This window comes from Drosophila arizonae, chromosome X (assembly GCF_054131065.1).
Source record: "Drosophila arizonae isolate 15081-1271.41 chromosome X, UAZ_ARI_1.0, whole genome shotgun sequence".
Taxonomy (NCBI): Eukaryota; Metazoa; Arthropoda; class Insecta; order Diptera; family Drosophilidae; genus Drosophila; species Drosophila arizonae.
Genome location: NC_142927.1, coordinates 30,425,734 through 30,441,438, shown reverse-complemented (window position 1 = coordinate 30,441,438; position 15,705 = coordinate 30,425,734). Strand labels below are relative to the sequence as shown.

At 42.1% G+C, this 15,705-nt stretch overlaps 1 protein-coding gene and 1 long non-coding RNA gene across 15 annotated transcripts in view; one reads left to right on the top strand and one right to left on the bottom strand.

Annotated features, from left to right (window-relative positions):
- Positions 1–15,705, bottom strand: part of ATP8B (ATPase phospholipid transporting 8B) — a 49,134-nt gene that overhangs the window by 7,813 nt on the left and 25,616 nt on the right. For 4 of the 14 annotated variants that reach the window (XM_089475787.1, XM_089475785.1, XM_089475788.1 and 1 more), the window contains 7 exons: positions 12,755–13,103; positions 3,838–3,896; positions 3,478–3,690; positions 2,875–3,411; positions 2,587–2,808; positions 1,907–2,155; positions 88–999 (listed from right to left, as the gene is read on the bottom strand). In XM_089475787.1, coding sequence (XP_089331913.1) covers positions 88–999; positions 1,907–2,155; positions 2,587–2,808; positions 2,875–3,411; positions 3,478–3,690; positions 3,838–3,896; positions 12,755–12,788 — 2,226 coding nt within the window. In that variant the 5' untranslated portion in view covers positions 12,789–13,103. Of the gene's footprint in view, positions 1–87; positions 1,000–1,906; positions 2,156–2,586; positions 2,809–2,874; positions 3,412–3,477; positions 3,691–3,837; positions 3,897–3,998; positions 4,846–7,145; positions 7,395–7,482; positions 7,598–12,754; positions 13,104–15,705 lie in introns of those variants that run through there. The other 10 variants (XM_089475778.1, XM_089475784.1, XM_089475782.1 and 7 more) reach the window with 9 other exon arrangements.
- On the top strand, positions 7,655–8,124 carry LOC149268136 (uncharacterized). The gene is made up of 2 exons (XR_016271317.1): positions 7,655–7,867; positions 7,953–8,124. It is a non-coding gene; the product is annotated as an uncharacterized LOC149268136 (long non-coding RNA).

Genomic DNA, 15,705 nt, shown 5'->3' with positions numbered 1-15,705 from the left:
CACTGAAAGCCAACATATCGTATTATATATTTATGCATATAATTCTAGACAGGATTTGGTTTGCGAACAAGTGGACAACATGCATACGTGCACTTTTTGGTGGGACGAACTCCAATTAGTGGCAAAGCGGTGGGTGCTTAGATAACGGTGGTGTGCGTTAGTGGTGGTGGTGGTGGTGCTGCTGCTGCTGTTGGTGTTGGTGTTGGTGCTGCTGTTGCAGTTGCAGTTGCTGTTTCTGCGGCTGCTGTTGTTTCTCTCTCTATTTCTATGGCTGTGGTGGTGCGGTCGAAATGGAGCGCAGCAACCGCTGTTGCTGTCAATGGCTGATGTCTCGCATTCGGTGGCGGATGATGCAGATGGCGTTAAATTGAATTTGACCAGCTTGCGGTTAGTTTGCTGTTCGTGTTGTTGTTTCTGTTGTTGCTGTTGCTGTTGGTGGTGGTGCTCGTGTTCTGGTTGATTGTCATGCAAGATTATTACTTTGTCGCCACTGACGCTGCCACTGGCGCAGCTCGTGGAGAGCCCCCCGGAAAGCTGACGGCGCATGCGCTGGCCACTGCGCGTGAAGCAGGCACCCAAGCCGCTGTTGGCGCTGGGACTGCCGCTGGGGCTGCGGCTGCCGGGATCTTCCTTGCTCCCGCCGGGATCGTCCACGTCGTCCTCGTTGGCCACACTTCGGCTGGGCGACAGGTAGTGCACCTGCTTGCGTGCCAGCGGATTCTCCATTGTGCTGATCGCTGGCGTCGCCTGTTCGCTGGCTATACGGCCACACAGCTCCTCCGGACTGTGAGCCAGCTGGGTGCCCCCGTCTTGGGTGACTAGCAAGGCGCTCTTCTTCGCATGCACCTCGGCTGTGTGCACTAATATGGTGGGCGGGGCTGTGGGCGTGGCTGCCGTCGATGCGCTGCTGCTGCTGCGCTTGTTGACGCCGCTGCTGCTTTTGCTGTTGTTGCTGCTTTTGCTGTTGTTGCTGTTGCAAGTTTGGAAAAGTGTTTGCTGCTATAACGAGTAATGTGAGTTGATGGCTTGCTGGGCACACAATTAAATAGAAAGACACACAATATCTACGAGTTATGGACTACAGTGCTTCAGCTTTCTTGCCATTGCAAATTGTCGCAGTCGCAGCGACCTCTGTTGCCCCAGTCAATGCAAGCAGTTATCATGCACTATTCGTGCTTAGTCAACGTTTTTCTATTCGCAGAGCATTTTCAAATAATTCAACTCTCTAACAGGCTATTTGATTTGAACTGAATCGGCTATAAGGAACAACTCTTCAATATATGTTGTTAAGTTTATTCCCATAATAATTTACTGTTAAATTTTTACTAGCTCAAATTTGGTATCGAAAAGATCTCAATCGAAATTGTTAAATTAAAAAAGAAACTAGATCTAAGCTCTCTATTCAAATTGGATTGTGTAACATATATATAACTAGAGTATAACACTTGCATAGCCGCTTTTTCATGAATCACAGTTATGAACATGATTTGGACAGTTGTGTAACAGATATACAGCTGATCTGTAATATAACATGTGCAAGACTCTAACACTTGCAATCCACGTTGTCTATATATGTCATCTACATAGTACGAAAAACATCTCAAGTCTTCCACTTCGCGTAAGCTTTGCACTTGCTGACCAGTGTTTGCTCTTAAGGCTACAGGTGAAAGGCAGCGACTGTACTCCGTCTCTTGGCTGCTTGCCGGCTTGCACAGTGCACACACACAGACATACAAGATGCACACACAGATAGGGGACCAGCACCCAATTAAGCTTCGCTCCCCACACACAAAGTCACCCAATGCCCCATGGCCGGACAGAGGATTGTATTGTTAGAGTATTGTGTTTAAGTGGTTAAATCAGAATTGGGAAAAAGGAAAACTAAATGGGAGAAGGGGGAACTCACCTCAGTTATTTCAATGAGCTCGCCGGTGCGCAGGTCAATGACATCCCCATAGGTTCGCCCGTTAATGCTGCACTTGTTAAAGGTCATTATGTTCTGCGTGAGGGTGCCCGTCTTGTCCGAGAAGATGTACTGTATCTGGCCCAGCTCCTCGTTGAGCGTGGTGGTGCGTGCTTTGGCATATGTTTGAGTACGTGCATAATACATCTCCTCGTCCCAGTTGATGAGGAACGACTGAGCAAAGCGTATGACCTGCACAGGCAAAAATTCAAAATATCAAATATCACACATAGATAAACAAAGTTCATATATCTATATATAGAAAGTAGCTCAAGGCTGGGCTCTAAGTTTCAAATTACATTTTGAGAAGGCATAACAACGCGCTTGTTTCTGGCAAATTAGCAAAAAGAACTAAAGCCATATTAGAACATCCTTTCATATTTTTCGCCCAATTACATATTCCTTAAAGTGATACCAAAGAATTATTTACGAGTTGTTTCCAAATGAGCTTAGAATCAAACCGAATATAAAAGGAACGGGTTCTAAAGACAAGTCCCTAGCTATGAATAGAATTTAAATTATATTAAATAGAAAATTAAGAACTTTCTAACTTATTCGATAGGCTAACAGTTATGCCTTCAAGATATTTATGTATTGCTTATAGCTAAAATTTAAGCACTGACCTCTACTGAAACATAGAGTGAAATTGGCACAACTGTGTTTAAGACTATGGCGTACGAGAAGAAAACGAGCAGCCCAATGACCGTGGCACCGGAGGCCACCATCTCCTGTGGTATGATGTGTTCCCAGGGCAGATATAGCTGGAAATGTTGCCCGATCAGGCCCTCCCAGATGGCACAGCCCAGCGCAAACAGCGCACAAATCGAGACCAGAAAGAGCACAATCTGCAGGAAAAGACGAGAGGATGTGAATCGACGATAGTTTGCTTGGATATATATGCCGTGGCTAACCCCAATGATGATGAAGTTGAGCAGGCGATCAACTCCAGTGCTCTTGAACTGCGTCTTGCCCGAGTTCTGCATCAGCTTCGTGTCGACGCCGGCAAAGACCACGACACCGTAGCACCACTGCGTGTTGCGCAGAACACAGCCACGCAGCAGAATCTTGTCGTTGTCGAGAGCGAAGCGCTGATTCTTCCACATGAGGGTGCCCTCGAACTTGTTCAGCAGATTATTGGGTCGCTCGCAGATGATCTCGCCGTTGAAGTTCCACAGCAGATCGTGCTGCTCGCCCAGCTCCGTTGTCTCGATCAAGCATTGCTTAGCCTTCAGATTCGTCTCCCCATCCAGTTCGGCCGTTTCAATGAAGCACAGTCCATTCGGCTCCGATGTCGTCAACAGCATTATATCGGCGGCCACAAACTGATTGTTGTCGAGGCGAATCACATCGCCCACCTGGACGTCTGACCACTTGGCCTCTACCAGCTTGCCATTGCGCAGGGTCTTCGACTTGCGGTTATTCACCTGCGAGTCGGACAGATGTCGTTGCTGTCGGGAAAAGGAATGGATACCTTTAGTTCCATATACCGATATATATTTCACATATATACTTACGATATCGTCGTAGGCATCCTTCACGGCAGTCAGCGTCAGCACTCCGATCAAGGGAATCGCTGTCGTCACCGGAGTCAGCGAGGATATCGCCGGTATCAGCTGGAGCACCAGCAAGCACAGGAAATAAAAGTTCGCCAATCGCTGGAACTGTTCCAGCAGATTGAACGGCAGAAACGTCAACAGGGTATACTTCGATGTCTTGATGTAGTTGTTCTATGTGCGGGAAGGGAATAAAAGACATTTTTATATATTGATGTAAGATACCAAGCATGTCCATCGATTTTATAGTTTTCCATCGGACAATCAGATAAATCGATTCAACTCAGCTGTAAGGTCGAAAAGATTCTGAAATGCACTTACGTGATACTTAAACTGAGAGTTAAAATCTTTGTCGTTAGCGCGGATTCTGCGTTCATTATCTGCAAGAGAAAGAAAAGGAGGAGCTTAGATTAGCTGAGAAATTCACCAGGATAATAAAGATTGGGCTCAGTTCTATTAGCTACAACCCCGTTCCCATTTACCCGAGAAGTAGTATGAGCTGCGGCGACGTCGCATTTGCGACAGACGCCGCAGATTACGAGCCGACGCCGAAGCCGAGAGTTGAGGTTGCGAGCCGAGATCTCCGCTTTGGAGGCGACTGTGACGACGGCTGGGCAGGCTGTCCGGGGCACTGCGTCGCCAGCTGGCGAACCGTTGTAGCACGGAAAGACGCGGCTTGAACGGCGGCTGTTCCTTGTACTGCTGTTCCACATCGACGGCCTTGGGCTCATCCCCAGCGTCCGCATTAGCCAAGCTGTAGAAGCTATCGGCCAGGTGGCTCGACGCAGTCGCTGACGATGGCACTGCCGGCATGATGTGCGTGGCCGCGGGCGAGGCGATTGTCAGAGTTGAGTTGCCAATGTTCGTGATCTCCGGTTGGGCCAGGCGCACCTGTTGCTGTTCGAGATCATGCTCGTGCTCTGGCTCTACCGCCAGCTGCATTTGCTCCTCCTCACAGCGTAGCAGTCGTCGCCGTCGCGATTTACTGGCAAAGTTAAACCAGCGACTGCGACGCGTCGTTGCAGCCGTCGGCTGTGCGGCAGCAGCTGACCAATGGTCTATATCCGGTTCCTGTTGTTCCTGTTCCAGCTCCAGCTCTCGCTCCTGCTCCCGCTGCTGTTGTTGCTGTCTTATATCTGCACTCAGCACACCCAGCTCGAGTGTATCCGGTCTTTGGCGCGTACGTTGCCCCGCCTCGCTGCCTTTTCTAGTGCCGGGCATGACGGCGACTTTATATAGCTAGCTGCCTCTTCAACTCCTCATCTCTCATACCATCTCTTATCTTTATGCATAAATATATGTTCATATATATCAATTGATATTCATATTCTTTCGGTTTGCCATCATTGTCATCGTCGCCACCGTCGTAAGAGAAATGGTAGCGGGGTTAAGATACAGGGTAAAATAATTCTAATAATAGTAACAACAATGTAACGAGAAGAGCAACAATGAGAACAGCTAGAAAAACAGCTGTGCAGGCCGCGAATGTTTTTCATCAATTTATTGGACGATTGGTTCCACGCGGCGCATGAGTAATAAATAAAGTGTATACGCTTTTGCCTTTGATTTGGATTTTCGGATTTGTCTTTCGTGAGCTGTAAACAACGGTGGCTATTTATCGCGCCCCGATGTACAGTAGACACTTGCTACAACAGTAAGTGATAAACTTTTGATATTCCTCAAATACTTTGGATGAAGATATTTAGACGTTCCTTTCATTTATTTTATGTCTTGTTAAAGTGAAAGATGCTCTTCTAATAGAAAGTTGCGTTCCATAAAAACGTAACTTAATTGGCTTAATTCAGCACTCAGAAAGTGACTGTAAGGCGTGAATACTGTAGCTGCCTGCTGTATTATTCCAACAACAATAACAACAGGCAAAAGCCAGAAAACGGAAATCTGTTTAAAATATTTAAAATTCTTGTTAGAACAATATTTCGTGCTTGGCGAACAATGGGAGAACCAATTTGAAATGTGAATTAATTTCCAATATTTGTTTATTTTCCTTCATTGCTGCTGTCGTTGTTGTTGTTGTTAAACAATATTCTCTGATTACTATCGACAAATACGATTCAAGGGTGTTAATTAGGTCTCATTGCGTTTTTGGAAGTGCAATTTGAGCATGAAAAGTGCAAGATGAGAACTAGGCCAAATGCCGTACATATCATTTGGTTACACAGTATGCTAGACGACATTGTAGTAGGCATTAAGACGTTGGCTTGATCTGGGATAGCTCAAATATCTTCAATGAACATCACATCTTAGTAAAAGGTTTAGGAGAAAGTTGTTTTATTTTTTATTTTTTTCTACTCTTAAATACCTATATAATACTGCTTGCGTATATTTATAGCAATAGATCTTACAGGGTATAAAATATGTGGGGTTACCTTTGCTACAATTGTGTTAGTATTGTAATATTAATATTAATATATAGTTTTTGCCTCAAATAGTGAAATTCATGTAGGGTATATCAACGTGTAAAAGCACATAAAATATTATCGACAAAAATAAGCCTGCAAGGGTTCACATGAATATGTCATTCAGAGTCTGCGTCGCTTTGTGGAGATGGAGCAGGTGGCGCTGCGCCAACTGTGGATGCCGGGAAGTAGAGCAGTAGAGCAACAGGTAACAAGGTAACAAGAGCCGTGGCAATGCAATGCAAATTGGCTTGACTACAGGTGCGTCTACTACCCAAATGTAGTAAGTGGCTAGACGCAAGTGGAGGTGGGCTTTCGCAGTGTGATCATGAGCCGCATGGTTACTGCTGTTGCCAGTGTCCTTAACTCAACTCATTCGCTCTCTCTTACTCTGCCACCCAAGGGGAAGTTGGCCTGTGCGAAGAGCACGACCAGAAATCAAATGTAGTTGTTTGTGCTCTCTAATTTGACATTCATTTGATTCGTTGTCAATTGTTTGAAGACTGCTCCGAGAGAGCAAAAACGAGAGAGCAACGAAATGAGCAGCCGGCAAGGCGGCAACGGCACATAGCTATTCACCTATTGTGCATGAGTGTGTGTGTGTGTGTGTGCGTGCGTGTGTGAGTGTCCACTCCTCCTTCCCATTTCACATGCATGAGTCACGCATACGAATGTTGCTCCTTGCGCCCTTTGCTGTGCCCGCTTTCCGTTCGGCTGAGCAGGGCGTAAGCGTGCTTTTTGTTTTCTTTTTACATTACACTCTGTAGGTTGTCGCATGCGTCACCATGGCAAAAGCCCTGCCGTTGTGAGGCGGTGCTGCCCAGTTTACAAGAATTAGCCCAAGTGCGAGTAAAACGCGAGAGAGCAGAGACAATGCCAAGCCAATAGCGAATCGATGGAGGCTCAATAATAATTATGCTGAGGCAGCAGCAAAATAAAATTAGCAAACACTCGGCACAAAATGAGGTGGCGCGCGTCAGTGAGTCGGTGGGTGGGTTCAGGGGCGGGTCTCAGTGTTTCAGCGTTTCAGTGCTGGGTGCCAGGTGCCAAATGGCAGATGTCCGTGCATCATCCGCATCGGCTAGAGCGACAACGACGACGACGACGACGACGACGGCAACGGCAACGGCGATGGGCAGAATGACCATAACAACAAGAGAAAACAACACTCGTTTGTTGTTGTCGCATTTTCGATATTTGCTATTTGCGTACATTTTTAGCACATTTCTTATTGCACTTGCACTTGTTCTTCCTCTTGTTGCTGTTGTTGCTTTTGTTGTTGCTGCCGTTTCTGTTGTTGTTGCAACGTGTTTGACAAACCGTTTATTTATTTGCTGTTTTCCCGATTGAGCATTTGGCATTCGTACGCACTTATATCATATCATCATAAATTGGACAGCGTTTTGTGCAATTGAAAGCATTATTGGCGAGAAAGGCAACAAAAGCAACAATAACAAGAACAACAACAACAACGACGACGACGACGACGGCAATAACAATGAGAAACGCGAAAATAAAAACGCGAAAAACGCGAGAAACGAGCGCTGACCAAACGGTAAACAGCAAACGGGCAACTGCCAAGAAGCGAACTGCGAAAACGTAACAACGCGAGCGACGACGACGACGACGCGGCATCGCCAGCGCCAGCGTCAGCAGCAGCGACGCTGACGCAATGGCAACCAAGCAACCAAACTTACACCCAACAGCCCCACCAGCCTAGCAACGCCGCCAGAAGACTTGCGAGAGCCAACACACAACGACGACGCTGGCGCCGACGTCGACGCTGGCGTTAACGCTGACACTGACATCGACGCCATTGCCAGGACAACGGCGTGAATGGACGGTGGAAAATTATCTATAAATATATCGAAGACTTACTGCCCTTCCTGTTCTTTGGGCTTACTATATAACGTAATAAATATGAGAAGCGCAAGGTATTGTTATAATATTAATTGCAATTAATATTGGTACTATTTTACAATTCACTTATCGGATTCTATGACTGATCTTCACACGCAGTCCGGCCTCGCTAACATTTAGGACTATATCAATATAAGGACAAAATAAAGAAGATGGATATCGAAAGCTCTTATAAACACAACATAGGGTTTGCCAAATTATTTAACAAAATTTGGACAAGTTGGAAATAAATTTTTTTTTAAATAAAACGCTTAAAATTTAAAGCTTAAAATATTAAGTTGTATTTATAATTACTTTTTCCATTCGACATCCAAATTTCTTATAGCTATTTAAAGCGAATCTAAACTTTCTAACTTGATAGCCTAATGTTCTATGCAATCAATACGACAATATTTCGGTAAGGGTGTTAACAAGTCGCATTTACTACAGTGAAATTTGTCAAGCTTGTCAAGCGAAAAATGAGCAAAACGCTGAGCGCATATATTGGTCGCAGAGAGGGATATCAGGTAGGCAGGAAAAGAGCGCGAGTGAGTGTAAGCCACCGAGAGGGAGTGAGAGAGAGACAGAAGGTGAGTGATGGAGAGGGTGAACAAGAGAGGGGGAAGAACAACTGAGGGCAAGAGAATGTGCTTATGAAAAGACAACATTTAGAAGCGAAAGGCCAAAAGAAAACTTAGTGCGACGCTCTTAGACGACCCCTTATATTTATGTGCGTGTGTGTGTGTGTGTATGTGCCAAAGGGAGAGTAAGAGAGAGCAAGGCGAAGAGGGACCTGAGCAATGGGTGGGGAAGCAACATAAATTGCAATAACCTACATACATTCCGTTAGTATGTGCGTGTGTGTGTGCGTATATGTAGTATGCATGCATGTGTAATACAATTGCAAACGGGAATCGCCTTTTTTCTTTGTTTATACATTGTTTTTGTAATTATAGCTCCCTTGGGCCAGCGACAGAATTTCAAATTGAAGGCAAATAACTACAAACACACACGCACCTACACAAACACACACACGTAGGCACACCTACTCACGCTGCGCTCTGGAAGTCTACTTTCACTGTTTGTTCATCAATCATTTCAGCAATTTGCCTGCAAACACACACACAGACATACACACAGACATACACACACACATACACACTCACAAACATTTCTTTCTGTTTTGATTTGAAAATAATCGAAAGCTTATTGAAGAAGAAATGCGGAGCAATAAATTCAATTGTGAGTTGAGCTCTTGAGTTGAGTTGATTTGAATCGCATAGAGTTCTATTGTGTAGCATACAAATGCAGTAGGAGCTGCTGGGGCGCAACAGGTACTCACAGATTGCGCATACGTTGCGTATGCCAGACCACGAAGTTCTCAAAGAAGAAGCTTTCTTCACTAATTTGCCTTAATTCTATGATTTCATAAAATTAAGCACTCTCCTTCAATTCAAACGAACTACTGAACTTATTCAATGAACTATCTACACATGTAGCTCTAGAGTTCACGAACTGAATTGAACTTGTCAACGTATGTAGTTCATAATTTCAATATGAATTTAAATCTAGAGTTCCAAAAATCCAATATCTTACTATAGTGTCAAAGCTGGGATTTCTGAGCTCAGTATGGCTTTCAATCATAGAAATTTATTAATATATACGAATATACGCAATCGATAATGATGCTTTAATCCTCGTATGTACATTAACCCAGCGGCAATCAGAGCAATTAAATGACGTATAATTTGCGCACACAAATATCAATTACTTTAAGAGCTTGCCACGCGAGCAAAACTACTGGGAGCACTGCATTCCGAGAGAGGTCGACTAGGATATACCCTACACACAGGTATACATAGGCGAAACACCGCACTAATAGAAATAGAGTGATAGAACTAGGGTTTTAGATATGCGCTCTCAATGCAATTCGTCGAACACAACTATGACATCAAAATATTTTGTAAACGCTAAATCCTAACTTCCACTATAAGAAATTCACTTTTGTTTTCGTTTCATGAGAAATTAAAAAGGTATAACAAATCTGTTATATTCATAAGGAAAAAGTAGAAAGATTTGTTATACTTCATCATTTGTGTTGTATATATACTAAATTTGGATGACATAGATTAAGCACGTCATAAGACAAAACAAAGCTAATAAAACCAAGTAATAACGTTGCAGTCGGACGTTTCCAACTGCAGAATACTCCTTCGCATCCCATCAGCAATTAGTAGCTGAGTTTAGCTCTATGCCACGCCCCTACTGGGCGTAGACACCTCATTTTTGGTCAGTTCTTAGAACAAGCTAACGGAAACTTAACTGCAAAATTTGTATGCTTACGCCCCAAAAATGTGATAATTACAGGGTATATCCGCAATAGGTTTTGATCTTTTGATCTCTATATTCCAATTTTCAGCATTCTAGCTCTTCAACTAATATGATTTCTGACATATCGGAAAGTGCATTTTCCGATTTGCCACGCCCCTAGTGGGCGGGTTTTAACACTTTATGAATCGGAGCTATACACGAGTATGTGTTCCAAATTTCAAGTCTCTAGCTTCGAGTCTCAATTCGTAATGGGAAAGGTATGCGAGAAATCCGTTATATTCATATGTGCAAGAGTCACAACAACTAAATGCAAAGGTTGATAAATGAAGCTTTTATAGTGTACAAGTAACCGGATTGATGCGCTCAAGCGGACGGCCGGGCAGAGAGACAGAGTGCTGCTACGTCTTTTTCTCAGTGTTACAAACATTGGCACAAAACGAATATAGCCTGATGTACTTTCAATGGGTACACTGTATCAGAGAAATTAAACAACAACAAGTCGCGAAACTAGAAACGACAACAAAAAGAAGAAAAACAAGAATAGGAATAACAACGACAACGTCACAAATCATGACCCAATAATGTACACAAAACGGAAACGATTCCATTAGATTGAAACTGTTTGTTGTTGTTGTTGTTATTATTATTGGCATTTCATTCATTTATTCATTTATTCGTTCATTCATTCACTCATTCATTGAATTTGACAAAGTTGCGAAGCGTCAGTTTCTATTTGCTTCCCCTGTTTTTCTTTTTGTCATTTTTTGCGTATTCCCCTTGCAGGGTCAAGGCGCTACAGGAACTCCCACTTTCACTCCCGCACACACACACACACACACAGTCGTGTAGAATGATTGGCAGCCCTCGAAGGGTGAAATCGTGTCAGGGTCGATTGAGCGAGAGCTAAGAAGCCCTCGCCTAGGGCTCCCAATTGATAGAAAACGGGGCCAATGTCAGGTAAGTAAAACATAACTAATTATAATGGCACCTGTACACAATTCTCATGTTTTCACCTGTAGACAAATCAGACCAGAAATCGTTAAGACACATTTCGCCTACGTATGTACATACATCCCACTGTTGGGAATACAGGGATATGTCCCCGTTGAATGACGGGGCAGACATTGATTGTCAGTTTCGCCAAAAGTCGGTGCTTATCAAAGAGAAAAGATGTGTGACATATTAATAAACTGTCAACCTCTGACAGGTCATATATGATATAAATACTTATACATATGCATAGTACAGTAGTGTGGGTGGGGCACCCTTAAAATAACTTTTTGCATTGAAAAACGATTGTAACCCGTTTATGTATGGGACGTTGTTAATCAAACAATTATCCCGAATTAGCTATAGACAAGTCTACAGATCTATAAACTAATTGAGTTGACTGAATTGATTTAATGGTCTAAGAATTGATTGATTGACAATAATTGACTGATTGCCTAAATGATTGTTCGATCAAATGGTCAGAACAATTGACTGATCCAATAATTGACTCAATGACCAAATGAATGAATTAGATTGCTCAACTGATTGACGTATTGATTTTCTATATAAGTCAATGATTGACAAACTGACTGAGTGATTGATGGACTGATTGATTGATTGAAAGATAAAGAAGACGGAAATCATAAGCTGAATGGATGAATTGATTAACCCATCTACTTTCTGGTTATTGTGGGATTGATAAGCCGACTGATTTCCACGGTTTATGATTGATTGATTGGTTGATTAACTGCCTGAGTCCATAATGAACGAACTTTATTTTCTTTATTGACACATTGATTATTAAAATGGTAGATCAACTAGTTGACCGATCGAATAACTTCAAAACGGTTCGATAAGTTGATCAATTTTTTTATTAGCTGATTGATTAAACTATTGATTGAAAAATCAGCGATTTAACTGACTTACTGGTCGCATAGGCAATTGAATGATTGGGTGACCAGTTGGCTGACTGATCAGCTATTGCTTGTCAGATTGATGGAATAGCTGACTTACATGTAAATGATTCATAGCTTTACTTTTTCACTTAAGCTTACAGAAAATACATTTAAGACTCACTTTTTAAAAGCGAATAATTCAATGATTCTTGGTCATCAATCGCACTAAATAAGCAGTTAAAGATGCATTAAATGTTTTGTCGAGTCATTCAATTTACTCCGATATATTACGATGTTTATAAAAGTAATAACTAATTCAAGTATATTACTTTAATGTATAGCTGGGATATATGTATATGATGGAAAAAATGAAATTAACTTAGCACAGTTTTCAATACAAGTTATTATTTGTTTTAAAGGAAATTTAGAAACAAAACATTCTATTTGTTTATAATTCAAATTGGTTTATACTGGTGCTATGATTTAATTAACCTCATAATGTGTGTGAAGCTACAAATTTTATCAATTAAAATGTTAATTAATTCGTTCTTGGCAACGGCTTAACTTGGCTAGAAAACAAATTTAAAATTTAGAGAGAAAAGAGAAAACTTTCCCTGTGGTGCTATTAGCTTATTTCACCCCTGTTCGTATATAGATACATAGGATTTATGAAAATATTTCGATGATTTGATTTTCTTAACTTACCTTTGGCTAATTGTGGCTGAGTTTTTGTGCCCATTATGAAGAGATGCTACAGCATATGCGAGATCCGTTGAGGCTCAACTGAATGTTTATGCACGATTCACTGTCTCATTCGCACCACGCCCACTTTCGCTCGCTCTTACTCCCTGTCTGTGGGTGTTCAGGCTGCTGCGGCTGTGCCGCCCGGAGGTCTGGACTTCAATGGAGCCGCTGCAGCTCGACGCTTGCTGCTCGCCACGAGACTAATTGCTGTCGTTGTTCTCGTTGCTGTTGTTGCCGCTGTTGTTGCTGTTGCTGTTGGCCAGGTATAGACGGTCAACTCCATGTGTTGGCCTTGCCGTGCCGCGGTCAGCTGTGGAAGGAGTGAAAGGCTATGAAGATGAATCATATATGTACATCGGACCATCTATCTATATATTTATGCATAACAAGTTGTCTTTTCCTAACGCTTAAATTATTGATGCGAGTTACTGCCTTTGCCTAAGGCTGCGACTGCGACTGCGGCTGCGGCTGTGGCAAAGGCAGCAGCTGGTGGCACGCGCCCCACACATTTGACACGTACATAGCATGATATGAGTGTTAACTTCAACTGGCCGACTGGACAGCTGGACAAGTTTCCATCGACTTGGAAACTTTCAATGTCCCGTGGCTGTTATTGAATTCAAACTTGACCGGCTTAGCCCATAAATCTTTTATGACAATTAACTTGTGGTAATTGTCACACGGTTATCTTCCTCTTCTTTCCCCATATATTTTTTTTAGGCTAATTTCAATTTTTAGTTCGATTTCGATGTCAGTTCTGGGAATCCCAGCAGTAGGTCATCAATAGTTTATCTTTACCTTTACCTTTACCTTCAGAAATCAACGTGCAAGCAACCGGACTGACCGACTCACCAATTGACCGTATGACCAACTGATTCGACGGAATACGAAATATAGCCGCCGGCTGCGTGCGACTCGCAGCAGCTGTCCCGTTGCGATGTAATTTGGCTAATGCACTTTAGCCAACTGCAACAGTCATATGACATACGGGCACATAAGACGCCCTAAGACCCAAGCCCCCAACTGGGCCAAAAAAAAAAAAAACACTCACTCTTATTTGCTAAAGCAACTTTTGACTGAAAAACTCTTGCAACACGCAGCAGCAAATTGCGAAATTACTAAATTGCTGGCATTTTATAATTGACAAATTGTCGAGGCGTTGAGCCAGACGAGGTCTTCAACTGCACGCAGTCTGGAAACGCTTACTGCATCATATGAAGTGATCGAGTGACTGACTGACGATCAAGACTTATCAATCAAGTAATTTGTGATTGAAACTTAATCTTGTGATCAGAATTTGCAGTAAGAAACCTAGTCCATTGTACGTTCTTAAATATACGCTATAGCTTGTAATTACCATGCTCATATAAAAATACAGGTAAGGTTGCAGTCGGGCGTTACCAATTGCAGAATACTCATTCACCTCTCATCAGTTATTAGTAGTAGAGGAGGTTACCAGTAACCCAACTATCCAAATTTGACTGTAGTGTGCGGTTTGCCACGCCCCCTACGGTCGGACATATCTTCGCCATAGCTTTTCGGTCTTGGGTGGTCAGCCCGAGTATATATCAGAATTTGAGGTCCTAGCATCAATAGTGTCCAAAATGTAGCAAAATTTAAGTCCAATTTGCCACGCCCCTAGTGGGCGTAGACATATTATTGTATTCTTTATAGAATCATTGCTCACATGCAAAATTTCAACGTTCTAGCTTTAAAACTCTAATAGATACAGTTATATACGATTTGCCACGCCTCCAATGGGCGTAGATATATCCGCCATAACTTGCTGCTCTTAGTGGTCGAGTGCGCTCATACGGACAGCAAGACGAACATTGTACAAAACCAATATACTTCTTTCAATTCGTGAATGAGTATTAAAAAAAAAATCTAAAATAAGTAGAGTGCTCGAGTCGAGACAGACGGACAGGGCTATATCGACTCAGCTCGTCGCCCTGATCTAGAATATATATGTTTTATGGGGTCTGCGAAGATTCCTTCTGCCTGTTACATACTTTTCACAAAACCATTATACCCTGATTTCCCATTTTCAATAAGATAGTAAATACATACTTCAATTTCACGTGCTTTTGCCGATCGGTCAAACCTTTAACTAATTCACCACTGTGTTACTAAGCGGACTTCATAGATAAGCATAAAATCAGACTTACTGACGGACAGTGCTATTCAAGAATATATATTCTTCATGGAATCTTCCATTTCTGTCCGTTTTATACACTTTGACCATACCATTATACACTGATGTTCCATTTTTAAAAGGTTCATGGTATAATATAAAAAAAATATATAAATATTTAATATTAAAATTATATATCTGTCGGAGATGATAGTATTATTCGAATAGAATATCTTCTCGATATGTCGGTTCATGCATAGTATTGGGTAATATTGATAAAGTGAGATGTTAATTAACACTAATATCGAGTGTGGTCCTGACGAGGTTGCCAGTTGGTTACATGGATGTAATCAAACGTGCTAGTGAAAATCAGACAGTTGATTAGCAAGAGGAAGAAGGGCAACAATGCAGGAACACACTGCACTCCACAAAATTATCTAACCTGCCCATTAAATATGGCACATCAGGGTATAATGGTAATATGTGTATGTATATATATATATATATATATATATATATATATATATATATATATATATATATATAACATAAAATATATTTATATTCATGTCAAATAATATTATTTTTTCATTGATCATTTATCGATCGATCATCTTTTGAATCTGTTTCTTAAAAAAAAAAAAAAAATATTTTTAATTAGTCAGTCAAAAAAATATGTAAAGATTCAAGCTATAATGCTTGGATCTGTATAAGTGAGATATTCAAAAATACACACACAACGGTCGATCAGTCGAACGAACAGTAAGAGAAGCATTGG